Source organism: Phaseolus vulgaris, chromosome 9 (genome assembly GCF_051622355.1).
Source record: "Phaseolus vulgaris cultivar YP4 chromosome 9, ASM5162235v1, whole genome shotgun sequence".
In the NCBI taxonomy this organism is placed as follows: Eukaryota; Viridiplantae; Streptophyta; class Magnoliopsida; order Fabales; family Fabaceae; genus Phaseolus; species Phaseolus vulgaris.
This window is the reverse complement of record NC_143506.1, coordinates 33,598,421-33,612,916: the sequence shown is the minus strand read 5'-3', so window position 1 is coordinate 33,612,916 and position 14,496 is coordinate 33,598,421. Positions and strand designations below refer to the sequence as shown.

General features: G+C 32.5%; 1 protein-coding gene and 1 long non-coding RNA gene across 4 annotated transcripts; one reads left to right on the top strand and one right to left on the bottom strand.

Annotated features, from left to right (window-relative positions):
• The first annotated feature begins 1,569 nt into the window (after positions 1–1,569).
• On the top strand, positions 1,570–14,031 carry LOC137820717 (adenylate kinase family protein). 3 transcript variants are annotated; one of them, XM_068624932.2, is made up of 19 exons: positions 1,570–1,853; positions 1,943–2,044; positions 2,389–2,517; positions 2,594–2,728; positions 3,406–3,552; positions 4,318–4,392; positions 4,475–4,571; positions 5,323–5,369; positions 5,479–5,607; positions 7,113–7,148; positions 7,219–7,299; positions 7,428–7,566; positions 8,356–8,435; positions 8,588–8,653; positions 11,911–11,940; positions 12,022–12,131; positions 13,265–13,402; positions 13,524–13,553; positions 13,653–14,031. In XM_068624932.2, exons 1-19 carry the CDS (start codon positions 1,656–1,658, stop codon positions 13,675–13,677), a joined length of 1,794 nt encoding a protein of 597 aa, XP_068481033.1. In that variant the 5' UTR covers positions 1,570–1,655; the 3' UTR covers positions 13,678–14,031. The 3 variants fall into 3 exon arrangements, 2 of the variants coding, with proteins under 2 accessions (XP_068481033.1, XP_090151279.1); XM_090295153.1 differs by having other exon boundaries at positions 1,639–1,853; positions 3,432–3,552; XR_016515507.1 differs by lacking the exons at positions 8,356–8,435; positions 8,588–8,653; positions 11,911–11,940; ... (2 more) ...; positions 13,524–13,553; positions 13,653–14,031 and having other exon boundaries at positions 1,580–1,853; positions 5,469–5,607; positions 7,428–7,459.
• On the bottom strand, positions 6,942–10,655 carry LOC137820718 (uncharacterized). Its single transcript, XR_011082670.1, has 2 exons — positions 10,429–10,655; positions 6,942–7,721 (listed from the first exon to the last, which is right to left on the bottom strand). It is a non-coding gene; the product is annotated as an uncharacterized LOC137820718 (long non-coding RNA).
• Positions 14,032–14,496: the final 465 nt, after the last annotated feature.

Genomic DNA, 14,496 nt, shown 5'->3' with positions numbered 1-14,496 from the left:
AAACAATCAATGCAAGACTCAATTCGGCTTGTTTGATCTTTGATTGGTTGAATTGATACTCAAGAATTAGTTTTCCATTGATGAAGAACACAAAATGCATATGAAAAAAGAGAAAGAGTCCCAACAAAAATTGAGAGAAAAGGAGATGAAGAGACAATTTCTAAAACTAAAAAATTAATCAAATGATTTACGTCTACAAGTTTAGAAAAAATTAAAGCTATTTTAATGCTATGAAATTTGAGCTAAACACTGCACCTAAATAGAGACTCTAATTACACCTATACAGAGGTTCTAACTAGATCATAAGCTTAATTACAAAAATCTAAACTAAAACCAAGAGAATTGAATATTTTTTTTTTATCAGCAAGAGAATTGAATATGCAAGAGTTATTTTACAAAGATTCTTCAAATTTGCCTCCACTTCTTAAAATCGTAGAAATAGCAGGGAGCTCCAAATCCAACAAATCATATGTTCATTTTGAAATTCTAAAAAATTATAGTCCGATGCAACTAGAATAAGCTAAGAGTAATATCTATATAAAATTTATGGTTGAAATAATGAGCAAATGTTAAATCAAAATTGCAAAATTAAAGCAAATATGTACAATAAACCCAGTTTATTACTATTGAAAAGAAATAAGTTAAAAATTGAAAATAAATCATATGGAAGTGTTTTCCGTGTACAATAAAGCATATGAAAATTATTTGGAATGTAATAGTTTCCGATTAAACAATCCAAAGTATTTTTTGAAATTTAACCGCTCTTAGCTAAACTTGAATGTTGTTTGAAAGTAGTCACTCCTAAATAAGGGTTTTGCAAAGAGAGAGAGTGATGTATAAGATCAAAGGTTTTTCTTAGAGTAGAGAAATGTGTCTTTCAATGAATTACTAGTTTCTAAATGAATATGAACAATGTTCTTGTGAAGTTTGGGGAACTAAAAGCTTTGAACAATGATATTGACTACATTTTATAGCTCTTGATCACTTTGTTCTGTTCTTTAATAAGGATATATGGAGTTGCGAAAAGAGCCGTTGCAAATCTTTTTCTGCCGGTTAAAAAACTTAACTTTAAAACTCCCTTCATCTAGACATACATGAATGTCAAGATGCACTAAATGTACTCCATACAGCATTAGATGTTTATGTCTTTTTTAAAAAAATATATTGATAATTGGCATGACTAATCATATCTCGTTAGAAAGCTTTCAACCTAGGAGTGGCAATGCGAACTACCTCGCGCTCTGCATTTGACCGACAAAATGCATTGTATATTAAAATTGTATATTATATAATTATTATCATATTTATAATGTCAACTTTATCTTGTGTTCATAATGAATTACTCTTATATTTAAAAACTATAACAAAAATTTGTCGTTTTTATTGATAAATATAAATATTAATAAATATAAATTGTTGGTGTAGAGTGATGATACGTTGCATCAGATTATGACGAAAAAGAAAAATACTTTTTTTACTGTAGAACAATTTTAAAAATTGAATTAAGCAAATCAAATTTATTATCTGTTAAAATAACATTTTTTTAAAATTCTACAATAAAAGTAATAGTGGCATTTGTGAGAGGGTGTAGTGAGTGCTGTGAACCACTCAACTAATTCGAGTGAGTGGCTCATCATCGCAAACGAAAGCAGACAATGATAAACTCCACACCCACCTCCTTCCACCGCACCACCACCTTCCACCGCACCACCACCTTCACAACCTCTCATTCTCTTCCGTTCACTCCCCTTCGCCGCCATTCATGTCTACACCTCTGCCATTTCTCTTTCTGCACACAGCCTCTTCGTTTAAGCAACCTCCGCTGCCACACGCTATCGCGGTTAACAACCAAGGTTACATTTATTTATCATCATTTACTAATTTATTCCTAATTTTCTTACACCACGCAAGGATCCTTACATCTCTCATTATCTTTAACAAGACGCTCAAAGTGAATTGTTCCATCAGCGATCCTCTGAAGGTGATGATATCAGGTGCACCTGCATCCGGCAAAGGCACGCAATGTGAATTAATTGTCCAAAAGGTTCGTTGCTTCCACATGTTACGTGCCATCCCTTTTCAATTAATAAATGCCTCACTGTTTTTCTGGAAGTAATTTAATGAAGAAAAGCAAGAAGAATTAAGGTTTGTTTGCACGGAAAATATAAAAAGTATTAAAAGTAATTTTTCACTGTTAAAATTTTTGTATATATTATTTTTTTTAAGAAATAATTTTTAAACTAATTTTAACTTGCAATTTGTTTTTCTTTAGAAATATTTGGTAGAAAATTAGTCCAAAAATGACTAAAATTAGTAAATAAATAAATTATGTAATTGATGTTGTAATAAATAAATGAATAAATTGTTTGTTTGTTTTCTGCTGTGCAGTTTGGATTGGTGCACATATCAACAGGGGATTTGCTAAGAGCAGAAGTGGCAGCTGGGACTGAAATTGGAAATAAAGCAAAGGAGTTCATGAACGCGGGTCAACTGGTTCCTGATGAAATTGTGACAGCTGTATAATATTGTCAAACCTAGCCTTTCTGCCATGAAAATAAAATGCATGGTTTGGTTAATGTATGTTCTTTTGTAGATGGTGGCAGCACGATTGTCTCGCGAAGATGCTAAGCAAAAAGGGTGGCTTCTTGATGGGTACCCTCGGAGTTTGGGCCAGTCCCAGAATCTGGAGAAAATGCAGATACGACCTGATGTGTATATAGTATTGGATGTATGTCAAACGTTTATTTTATTTTGTTTTTTTCCCCTTTCCAAAAACTCCACCTGCTAAATTTGCAGTTGTTTATGGGATTGTTTTTAAAAAATGGTTGTCAATTTGAAGGCTTTTGGGGTCTCGCAAACCACAATCATAGCATAAAATATTGAAAAGAAATTTCATATGATTGCAATGGCAATTTAAAATCCCGTTTAAGGTTAATAGGATTTTATTTGTTTTTTTAAAGTTTTTCATGGTTGGTGCAAATGTGACCTGTTTGTAAAGAGAAATGGGACATACACCTCATCTTTTGGTGCTTGAGGGATGAGTTATAATGAATGAAGAAAAAGAAGAGGGACAGTGAAAAATGTGTGATAGATGAGATGAGTTGAGAAAGGAAAAAAATGAGATGAAAAGGAGATGGAAGTGAAAGTGTGTTGGAGACCCATATCTACTAGAAATTAAATTATTTTATAGTATATAAGTGGATGCAAACCTGATCATATAAATCAGTTTTATAAGGTTGGTTTAAAGTCCACTTCTTACTTAAAAATATGTGAATAATCTTGTTTATAATAGGCATAGGACATAGTATTTGGTGTTATTGACATGTTACATGTTATATACTTAAATAGAATCAGTAATCTTTAGATTCATCTTCCTCGCTAAGTTATTAAATTTCTAATACTCAGGTTCCTGATGAAATTCTGATCGACAGATGTGTTGGTAGAAGGCTTGACCCAGTGACAGGGAAGATATACCATCTAAATTTTTTTCCACCGGAGACTGAAGAAGTTAATGCAAGGGTGATAACTCGACCTGACGACACTGAGGAGAAGGTATATGCACTCCTTTTATTTGTTTATTTTTGCTCTCTTTGTGGGTATTTCACATAAGCTGCATCATTTGAAAATGTATTTGTTATTTATACTCATTGGAAGCTGGAAAAGATGGACTCTGAATGAAATGATTTCCTAAATACTTGTCGCCATTGATGAGATTTTGATTTTGTTAATGGCAAGTTTTATTACAATATTTATGAGAAGTTAAAGATCTTAATTATCATATAGTCATAGTGTGCTTTTAAGACTATTTTCAACTGAATCAACAAAGAAGTTTATCAGTCAGCATAATTGCATTATAATGATGGTGTCAATCATGTGCATAAACTGCTCAATGTGTGCTGCATATCAGATTTACATATAACTCTTTCAGATTTTTGTTTCTTTCTCTCCACATTTCTACAAGCAAGGTGTGGGTTAACCATAGCCATTAAAATTTTTCTTTTCTAGGAAGTAGTAACAGGATTCAGAGTCCGAAGTTATATGAAAGGTGAATTATCACTTATGTTAGTAAAGGGAGGAGTTCTAAAGGATCACTGCGTGTAATTTATTAAAATACTTAAATTCTACAGTGTGACATTGCATTAGCTTTTTTGTTTTATTTTATTTCAATGCTACTTTAGAAGTAGAAAATGTATCATGTAGTTATTATCTTAAAGGGAAAAAAACGTTTAGCGAGCTTCGGTCATATTGTTATTTAAGATTACGTGGATCTAACATCCTTGTGAAATACCTTGTGTATACTTATCTATTGCTTTTCAGGTCAAATCTCGCCTAAACATATATAAGCAAAATGCAGAAGCCGTATCTTCCTCTTACTCAAATATAACTCATAAGGTCATTGGAGACTATTAGCATTCTCATATGTCTATCTTTTGTCTTGACGTTCACTCACATTTAACTTATTTGTCATGCACAGGTTGATGGCAGCCATTCGAAAGAAGCAGTTTTCAAAGAAATTGAATCTTTGTTATCTCAATTGCAATATGATAAAGTAAAAATAATGAAATCTGGAGGTATGAAGCTTCAAGAGCATGTATTAAAACCATCAACCATTATATATTTGTTGGGAATTGTGAGTTTAGAGTCTATTCAGTTTCAAAAAAAAATCTACTTTTGTTCTTTTGACAATTAATTTGAAAAGAATCACATTGTTTCCAATTTTTTCGTTTTAAAAAATTTGTTTGAAAACTGTGAAAGCAGAGTGGTATATATGTAAATATAAAAAATGAGAAAAAATATTTTATTTGTTTATACAAAACGGCCCTTATATTTGGAAGTCAGGTAATTCATCAACTTATACGGGAGTGTATTCCAGATTCTTAACCTTCACATGATATTTAAGAAACAAATTTTAGGCTTGCATTTTTGTTCCTTGCACAGTAGCCAATGCACGATTTTGGTCATCTAATAATTCGTTGTTCGAACTTAACTCCCCAATTTTAAAAATTTTCAATCTAACTCTAGTAATATTGCATTACCTAAACCATCCACAACCTTGTTATCTGGTCAAATAATTAGGGGTTTTGGAAAAAATTGAAATAGAAAATTATGTAGATGTTCAAAATCCGGAAACTGGGTATAAATTTGAGGAAAAATCTTAATGAATTTTCTGACATAAGGTGTTTGTAGAAGGTGAATTTTGTGATTATTTTAGGTGAAATATAATGCTTTGAGGATTGGATTTTGAGGAAAAAGAGGGTTTTCCTTTCCATTATTCCATTATTCATGTTTTGTAAGTTCATTTACTAACTTCTTTTAACTCAGAAAAATCAATTCTTGATACAAAGAAAGGACGTACATCTTTGAGCCAGGTAGACAGTTGTGAGCATTTGTCTGTTTAGTTTTTAATACTTTACTCCTTTATGCACTATAAAAACCTCCTCGGTATATTGTTTCTTATTTTTCCTTAGCTTATTACAGGATAAGTGGAGAGGGATTCCTACTAGACTAAACAACATTCCCCATTCTCGAGAAATCAGGAAATATTTCTATGATGACGTGCTACAAGCTACTGAGAGGGCTATCAGTGATGGTAAAACTAGGTTGAAGGTAAGACACTACTACTGTCACAAGTCTGCAAACTGGTTAATGCTTTCAAATATTTGAGTGACTCTAAATCTGTGCAATATCTTTAACCATTGTCATTCTTACTTAGTTTGCCCCAAGAAAAATGTTGTATATTTAAATGTAAAAAATAAAGAAAGTTAATGTTGGGATCCCATGGATCCAATGGTGCCAGGGATTTTCCTATGTGACCTACGCCTTTGGTGGCAACTAACAATCAAGCTTCAAGCGAGCGGGATAAACCTTCGTATGTAAATTCCTTACACGGGTCCTATTTCAATGTCTCACAACTGCCTAAATTGTGTATGAAGGGTGATGAAAATTCTATAACAATTCCGAAGGAAGAATACCGGGATGGGTTAGCAAGTTGCCAACAAAACTTCATGTCACAAGTCCTATTATCCTATCAAAGGGAGAAAGACCCAAGAAGCTCATGGATTTCAGCTTAAGTTAGAAGGAACTTGGAAAATTAATGGATCTTGGTCCATTGTTCCCCTTGGTCGTGGATATTTTGAATTCTCTTTCTCTAATGATGAAGATTTAAAAACTATTCTGGCCGCAAGTACTAGGCAATTGAATCCAGGGATCTTGGGAATGTTTCTTTGGCCACCTGATTTCAATCCTTTGAGACAAAACTACCATTCCCATGTACAGGTTTGGGTGCGCATTCTAGGATTGTCTCTTCAGATTTTGGGGTCTCGTATATTAATTGCCATTGCTAATGGTATAGGTACACTGCTGGAACTATGTTAGGAAAAATAAAATGGGTAAGAAGGGAAAACAAAATACGTTGTAATGTTTTGAGCTGCAGTCAAGGAATCTGATATTTTATTGATCAACAATGGTTATATCTATAATGATTGAAAGATAAAAAATAACTATAGGAGACTAGCTTTAGAAGGAAGGTTGAATAGAGCCTAAAACTTTTTCGCAGATCACTAGACCGTCTAATGACTGATGGTCTATAGTCTATATACACACAAATATAACCGAATAAAGAATGAAGGGATTTATTCTGGTTCAACATAACTATGAGTTATATCCAATTTTTCCTTTAGACACTCTTAAAGGTATCTGCTACAATCAATCAGATTACAAAGACAAGTATTCTCAACTTCACTTCTTGCTGTAATGTGTACACCAAGCACTAGTGACTATCCTATCTTAATCTCCCACTGAGACTAAGCACACAAGTATTTTAACTACCAGTTTTGGATACAGATAATCAAGGTAGAATCCTCACTTTGGTATTGTTTTTTCTTTTTTATGAGATTTGTGGTGCTGCAATAGTGATGCAGCACTTCCTACTTTTAATAAAATAATCAACATTCTTATTGCACGCATAATATTCAATGATAAAGAGTAATGAAGGGTAGGAAGAACAGAAGGAAAAATATTAAGCTTTTACCATGTATGTTGAATGGTATTATATTTAATTCCCTTGGATCCTAGGCTAATATATGCTTTGTTTGTCATTCCAAATCAAACAGGTTGACATCAACATTCCTGAGCTGAACCCAGACATGGTATGGACATCTTTGTTCTTTATTTTATTTTTCTAGATGTATTGATTTGACCATATATTGTGGTTTACAGGATGTTTATCGAATAGGTACCTTGATGGAACTTGTTCGAGCTCTTGCCCTCTCTTTTGCGGATGATGGAAAACGGGTTAAGGTATATTTCATACTCCTTTTTTTCCAACATAGAATATTTTCATTGTTTGGGGAATAAAATGATGCTATTGTCTGTAAATGCTAGATGTAATTCTTTTTATTTAAATTATCTTCATCTTCATCGTGCAGGTTTGTATACAAGGGTCGATGGGAGAGGGTGCTCTTGCTGGAATGCCATTGCAGCTTGCTGGAACTCGTAAGATTTTAGAGTTCATGGACTGGGGTGATTATGGAGCAAAAGGAACCTTCATAAATATTGGTTCTATAGGTATATCAATTAGTTTTACTATGTATGGTTTGGCAGATGCAGCTTTTGATCCAATGCCCCTGATGTATTTACATATTGCACACCTTTTGGAGGGACTTGGTAGTCGGGAAGTTTTTTCCGTGCTTGGGAATCATGAATCCTGAGAGTTATGATTCCTAGAAATAAGTAAAATATGTTTGGTTAGTCATAAATATTCCTAAGAATACTTTTTTTTAAAAGTTTTCTGGTATAAAAAGTAACATTGGTATTTTTACTAGAAACTACTATTTATCACATTGGAACAATTTTGCAGAAAAGATACCTGGAAAAATTCCAAAGAAAACACTGTTTTCTAGGAATGTTATATTTTTAAAAAATAATCCAAATATGGGAAACAAGCTTTCCGAACTAGACTCACAGGAAACTGAAAATTCCCTGTGTACAAAAGGCCTCCTTATATTTTCGTATTCCAGATTCTAACTTAAGTCTTAATATCTAACTATACTTCTCTGTATTTGCTTTGTCATCCATTTCTCTAATTCTATTTCAAGTCAAGTTCAGATTCTTTTTGCAATTCCTACATTAAATGCTTACTTCACACACAGAATTAACTGCAGGCCATCATATATGTATGCCCTATAAATGTAAAAAAGAAAAACATTCATATGTGCAATCCGGATTGAAAGAGATCTTTGCTTCCTAACTTCATATTGAGAATATCTATCTAACTCTGCCTTTTTACAACAAATTAGTTTTGCTCCTGCTGTAATATATTTGGCATCTTATTTATGCATGAATTTCCAATCTCAGGTGCTGCTGAGGTTGAGGAGCAAGATGACATGTATATTTTGGTGGCTCCTCAAAATGCTGTTGGGAATTGTATTATTGATGTAAGTGAATACAGTGGGAGTTTTACAGATATATTTTAGAGATTTTTGTTGACCCTTTTTTCCCCTTTTTCATGAGGGATTATACATGCTTTTTCAACTTTCCCATGCTTTTCTCTCTTTTTTCTCTTTAATGTTTGAGGTTGTAAATACAGGATCTAAGAGCCATGACCAATGCAGCAGAACACAGACCAGTTATTCTAATCAATGCTAGGCTTAAGGTTAAGTTCCTAGTTCCTATATTATAGCTCAAAATTATTTAATGAAATAGTTGAATGATTTACAGCTTGTTGTTCAGATAGTCTTGACTTAGTGAAATGAAGATAACCTGAATCTGACACAGTTCTGTGTCATATAATCAGTTTATGCACCGAAAACTAATTGCCAAATAGTCTAGTCAGTACAATTGCATGCTGATAAATGATTTTGAATGATTTCTATCTTTTTGAATAATTGATTAGATATGTAAAACTGCTGAAAGGAACACTGGACGTGTCTTGATTAGAGGCTGTTAGACATACTATTAAGTGTGTGTAATGTTGTAAATAGTGGATTATTACAAAAAAAATATCCTCAATATTTCCATATTGATTAGGAGAAAATATTTTTAGAATCTTCCTGTTCATTTCAACATATTTTCATTTCCTTATGTTAGAGAGCTTGATTATTACTGTCATAGCTTGGACGATGACCAATGACTGATACAGTAAATAGTGGATTATTAGGATAAAATTATCCTCCATATCTTCCTATTGATTAGGGAAAAGTATCTTCAGAATTTTCCTATTCTTTTCCACTTATTTTTATTTCCTTATTTAGAGAGTTTGATCGCTAAAAATAGAGGTCATGGTTGCTGATACAAAACTAATTTCTAGAGTAGTTATTTTTATACACATAACTACCATAATTGTCATTGACTATCCGTTCCTATCATTACATTACTGACTGCCAAAAAATCTGCTTTCAGCTTGTTGGGCCTTTAACCCATGTTTATAAGAGGAGTGATAATTGTTTCAATTGTGTTCAATTTTCAAAGAAAATCTATGTTTCTCTTCTAATGTGGTATAGGGTCAACCTAGGTCGAATCTTAGAGAAAACATGTTGATTGAATTCATTGTGTAATGTTTTTTTCTTTACAAGTTAAATGGGGAGATTTTGAATTTGGGTTTTTGAAACGTAAATGATCCGAAGGTAAGACAAAGTTTAGAATATATTGCCTAATGAAACAAATAGACCGCCTACCAACACTTGAAATGTAAAGAATTGAAAAGTAAAGGGCAAATTATAATCCACTGGAATTAGCTAATATTCTGAACTGGAAACGTGAACAAAATGAATAGAAACAGAAATTGTAGTAAATGACTGAAACAGAAAATGTATTAGACACTTAAAAACCCTGTACCAAATGACTGTGAGAATCTAAATCAAATTGAAATTAAACCTACTCTAAAAACAAAAGAGCAATATGAATGAAGGTATGTGAAGAAAAAGATTAAGTACAACTATTAGACCATCTAGGTGACTATCGTCTACTAGACTATCTAGTAGTTATACAAAAGATGAAAAGTGAAAAGAGAACGTCTAATAAAGAACAAACTAAATTGTAGAAAAGTAAAATGACTTGTAGAAAAGAAACCAAGTACAACTGTTAGACTTTTTAGTTAGCAATTGCTTATTAGACTGTCTAATGGCTTTACTTAGAAAGTGTGACAGAAAAAGAAAGGGATAATGTCTAAAAGTAAATTGCGAGAACTGTAAATGGATGAAAAATAAATTGCAGGAAATGTAAATGACTGCAAATGTAAAGGGCAGAAAAATAAATTGTAAATTACAGAAACGTAAAGACTATGAATGTAGAATAGAGCATGATGAAAATGTAAATTGAAATTGATTTAAGATGGACAGAAAGCCAATGAGAATTGTAAACTGAAAATGTAAATTGCAGAAATGTAAACAAGCTCAAATTGAATGGAAATACAAAAGAGAAAAGTGAAACCTAATCCAGGAACATAGAGCAGGGACCGCAACGATGGTTCAGTAATCTTCAACTTCGAATGCTAGGGACCCAAATCTGGATTCATTGATAATGAAGAAACCCACTTTCAATCAAAATTTAAATTCTAAAATGAATTTTAGAGAAAAAAAACTAAAACAGAGCATCGTCTAATATGGTTTTCGGATCACTGTTACCCAATTCCAGAATCAAAGTTCAATTATAAAGATAGACTGAGACAATGCGAAAAGTTCAATTATAATCTTGTTTCCTCTTAAATTAAATATTCTGTTGTGTACCTCTATATGTTAAATGTAAATATTCTTTCCTGATTTTCAACAAAAAGCTTGCACCTGATGCTTAATTTGAGGTTGCAACCCACCCTAAAAACAACCCAAATATTGTTCCATAGGCAAACGATTAGCTTGTGATGAGAGAAATTGAAAATGATTCAATAAAGATTCCCTCCTGTTTCAACTAGCCAGTTCTTGAAAAAGATTTTCATATTGTTCAGCCCCCCAAACCTTGTCACATATCCTGCTTCAACTTCTCCTGCAGAAGTCCACCTTCTATTTTTCTAAATAAATTAACCGATTGGTAGTGGAATCCTTCATGATTAACTTAGCTAATATTCTGAACTTCAAAATAAGTTTCTTCCCTAGATGGCAGTTCAACCACCTTAACTTCCTCACAAAATTAACATGTAGTAGTTATTTTCTACAGATCAGTGATTTTTGTTGGAGTTTCTGGAACAAACTATTTTCTAAAGTAGTTATTCTCCACAAATAATTTCTATAAATGTCCATAACTATCAATTTCTATCAAAATGGAGCCCAAAGTCAAAAAACATTGAGAGGAAGTTCGGTTGTTAGAGTTGTTACAGCTATGTGCTCCTACAAATAGGAGTATGTTCGGGCAAAGGGAGTTATTTTTGGATAAGAAACATTTGGTTGTCAGTGAGAGAAAGCTTTCAAAGTTGAATACCTGAGTAATGCCTTTTATCTTCTTTAGGAACCCACTATTTCAAAGAAGGGGTACATTGAAGTAAATGATTCTCTGTATCTTTGTATTATGTTAGTATGGTTGCTAACTTAGGCTCTTGGGCTATCTTGGATTTCAATTCTTAGATGTTAAGATTCATCGTTAAATAGCTGACTTCTTTGTAGAGCAATGTGTAGCACCACTTGATGCACATTTGGGTCTTTGTATTAAATTAAAACATCTATTTTAGTAAAATTGAGTAAATTACATCTTGCTACTTTTCTACAAATATGCTTTACACTATTAACGTTTTAAGGTGATGAAACCAGCAAATAAACTAACGTTACAAGTATAGAATATATTCAGATTGTTTAGTTTTCTTAAATTATCTTTGGTTGCATGGTCCTTGGTTAATTTTATGTTTATACTGCAACCCGTCTTTAAATGATATTTTTGCATTTTATTTTGCTCATTTATTAAATTGACAAATTTCTATGAATTCAGGATTTGCCCGGTTCTAGTGGTGTAATGCAAGTGAGTACTAAATCACCCAGTTGAAGATAACAAATTATTCTTGTAATAGTATGCTTATAACTTTGCCTTCTTAATCACTAGACGATAGGGAGGGACAAGAGACTCAAGTATGCAGCATCTTTTGAAAGTTGCTACTTCTTTCGACTTCTGTATTATGCAGGAACCCAGTATCCCATAATGGGAGCTATCAGGTTAGACAATACCATATTTGCATCATTAAGTTTTTCTATAAATCTAATGTTTCATTGCTCGACTTCAAGAAGAAAAGGAGACATAGTGTACTATGACAGATAAACATGCATGTCTGGGCTTGCTCATTGAGTAGCCTCTCAAAACATCCAATGAGATTGTCTGATCAGCAGAAAGGATTTTTAGGAACTGTAGGAAAGTTAAAGATATGTTCATAAAAACCAATCAAATTGATTCATGTTTATTCTGGCTGGTGCTATCAGAAAACATTATCATGTTCTCTTCCTTCTATAAATGGGTAACTAGATGATGGAATTGACAATGTTGTTAAATATTTGCTTTATGTATTGCACATGACTATATTTTTGTTTTAGTTTGATGAGCAACTAAATTCGTAATAGTCTGACATTTTTACTTGAGGAACAAGTCTGTCAGTTACCACTTTTACTTGAGGAGCAAGTCTATTAGTTATTGATAATTATATCTTTTAATTTGTTAGTCTATATTTTGTCTCTTTCTATAATTATAAATGTAAATATTGTTGATCAATAAAATATTAAATTACTTGCTTTTAGCTCAAAATATACCAACATATTTTGTTTCCCCTTCTACCCTATTTTATTTTTCTCTGCCATAGTTCCAACAAAGAGACATAGAGCCCTCTTCTTACTAGACCTCTAAAATAGAATGGGAAAAACGATGACCTTTGGGCAATTTATGAGGAGGCATTTGATTTTTTGGAAACTGTGGAAGAGAATTATGAAATACTCCTACTGTCGCATAATCATACCACAGCCCAAATCAAAGTCATAAGGATAGAAAAAAAAAAAAAGGTAAAAACAAAGTCATGTTTTTTTTTTCTAGTGTTTTTGAGACCATCTTCACAAGAATTATGGATTTCAAAATAACAAATGAAATTTGGGATTATTTCAAGGAGGAATATGTCTGACATGAAGGGGTACTAAGCACGCGGGTGCTTTTTTGAGTTGCAAAGATGAAAGAGTCTTAGAGAATAAAGGAATATTCAAACAAATTAGATAATTATATCTTTGATATGCTCAAAATACAAAGATATTTTTTTATCTTCTGCCAGTACGCACCATATGGTACTGTAAATTAACTTCTTGTGATGTAGAATGACTTATCCAAACCAATATGAACTCTACAAGAGGGTGGATGAATCACCTGGGAAGGAGAACTATGTTATTTTATCTACATTTCCACAGAGGCCTAGTACAGATGAAATTAACGATACTATCCAAGGAAAACCAAGGTAATTGATTTCTAATTTTTTGTGCTGAAAGCTACAAACGCTGTCCGTCTTATCTGACTTTCTTATGTAGCATCTATGCTTGTCAAAATAGAATTGAACATTTTGTGTGATAATTTTGCAGAAATGAATCTAAGAAAACCTCAGGGATTTGGTTAGTAACTTTATCCTCAGTCCAATATTTTCATACTGATCCCGTAATGGTAAGTTATGTCAAACATTTTTTGTTTATTGGTGCATCTATTTCTTGCAGGGGCTTCTTGAGTGGCATACTCTGAGCAGATTGGAAAGCAATGGCAAAGTGCTTAAGTCTTTGATTATAATTGAAGAACGATAGCAACTAGCTGTTTGATTGTAGGAAAGTATCAGAGTCCGTTTGTAGGTCAACTTGCTGGTTGTCTAGCAGCATTTGTATAAAAATTGAAAGCAAGTGAAGATGATAGGGAAATGAAGATTGAAAATACATCAATTGTAAAGTATGTAGGATTTTTAATTATTGTTTATAAACATCTACATTAATATATATATATATATATATATTTATATACGTACATATGTATATTATATGGAGCTCAAAAAATATCAATTGTATTGACCTTTTGTAGTTATGAATCAATTATTATTCTTGTGGATACGTGAAGGGTAAGGTATATGCACGAGTATTTTAATTTCTGAATTGTTAAATACACAATTTAATACAAGTTGCTTTCCAGCTGGGTGGCTTGGTTGAGCTCTCTGAATCTTCTTGGTAATGAAATCCCTTGACTAGGCAAATAGCAAATAGTATTAATCCATGACAGAGATTGCACATCCTATAAAAAGAAATTATTTGTTTCTTTAAGGCGTGTAACCCCTTTCACTTTCTGTTGTTCTTCTCTTTAAATCCATGCTGTTTTTCCTTTCTTTATAATAATGACAATTATTTACGTGTTTATGAGTAATGATTTGAAGGGAAAGTAAGTACAGAGAATCAGCATATTCTGCTCAGCGTATGAGGGATAGAGTCGTTTTTGGTTTCTTTCTCATTGGCAAGAAAAGTTTTCATTTAAGTAAAGCTAGTGTTTTAATCATCCTTTCCAATCATGGCTTAAAGTTTT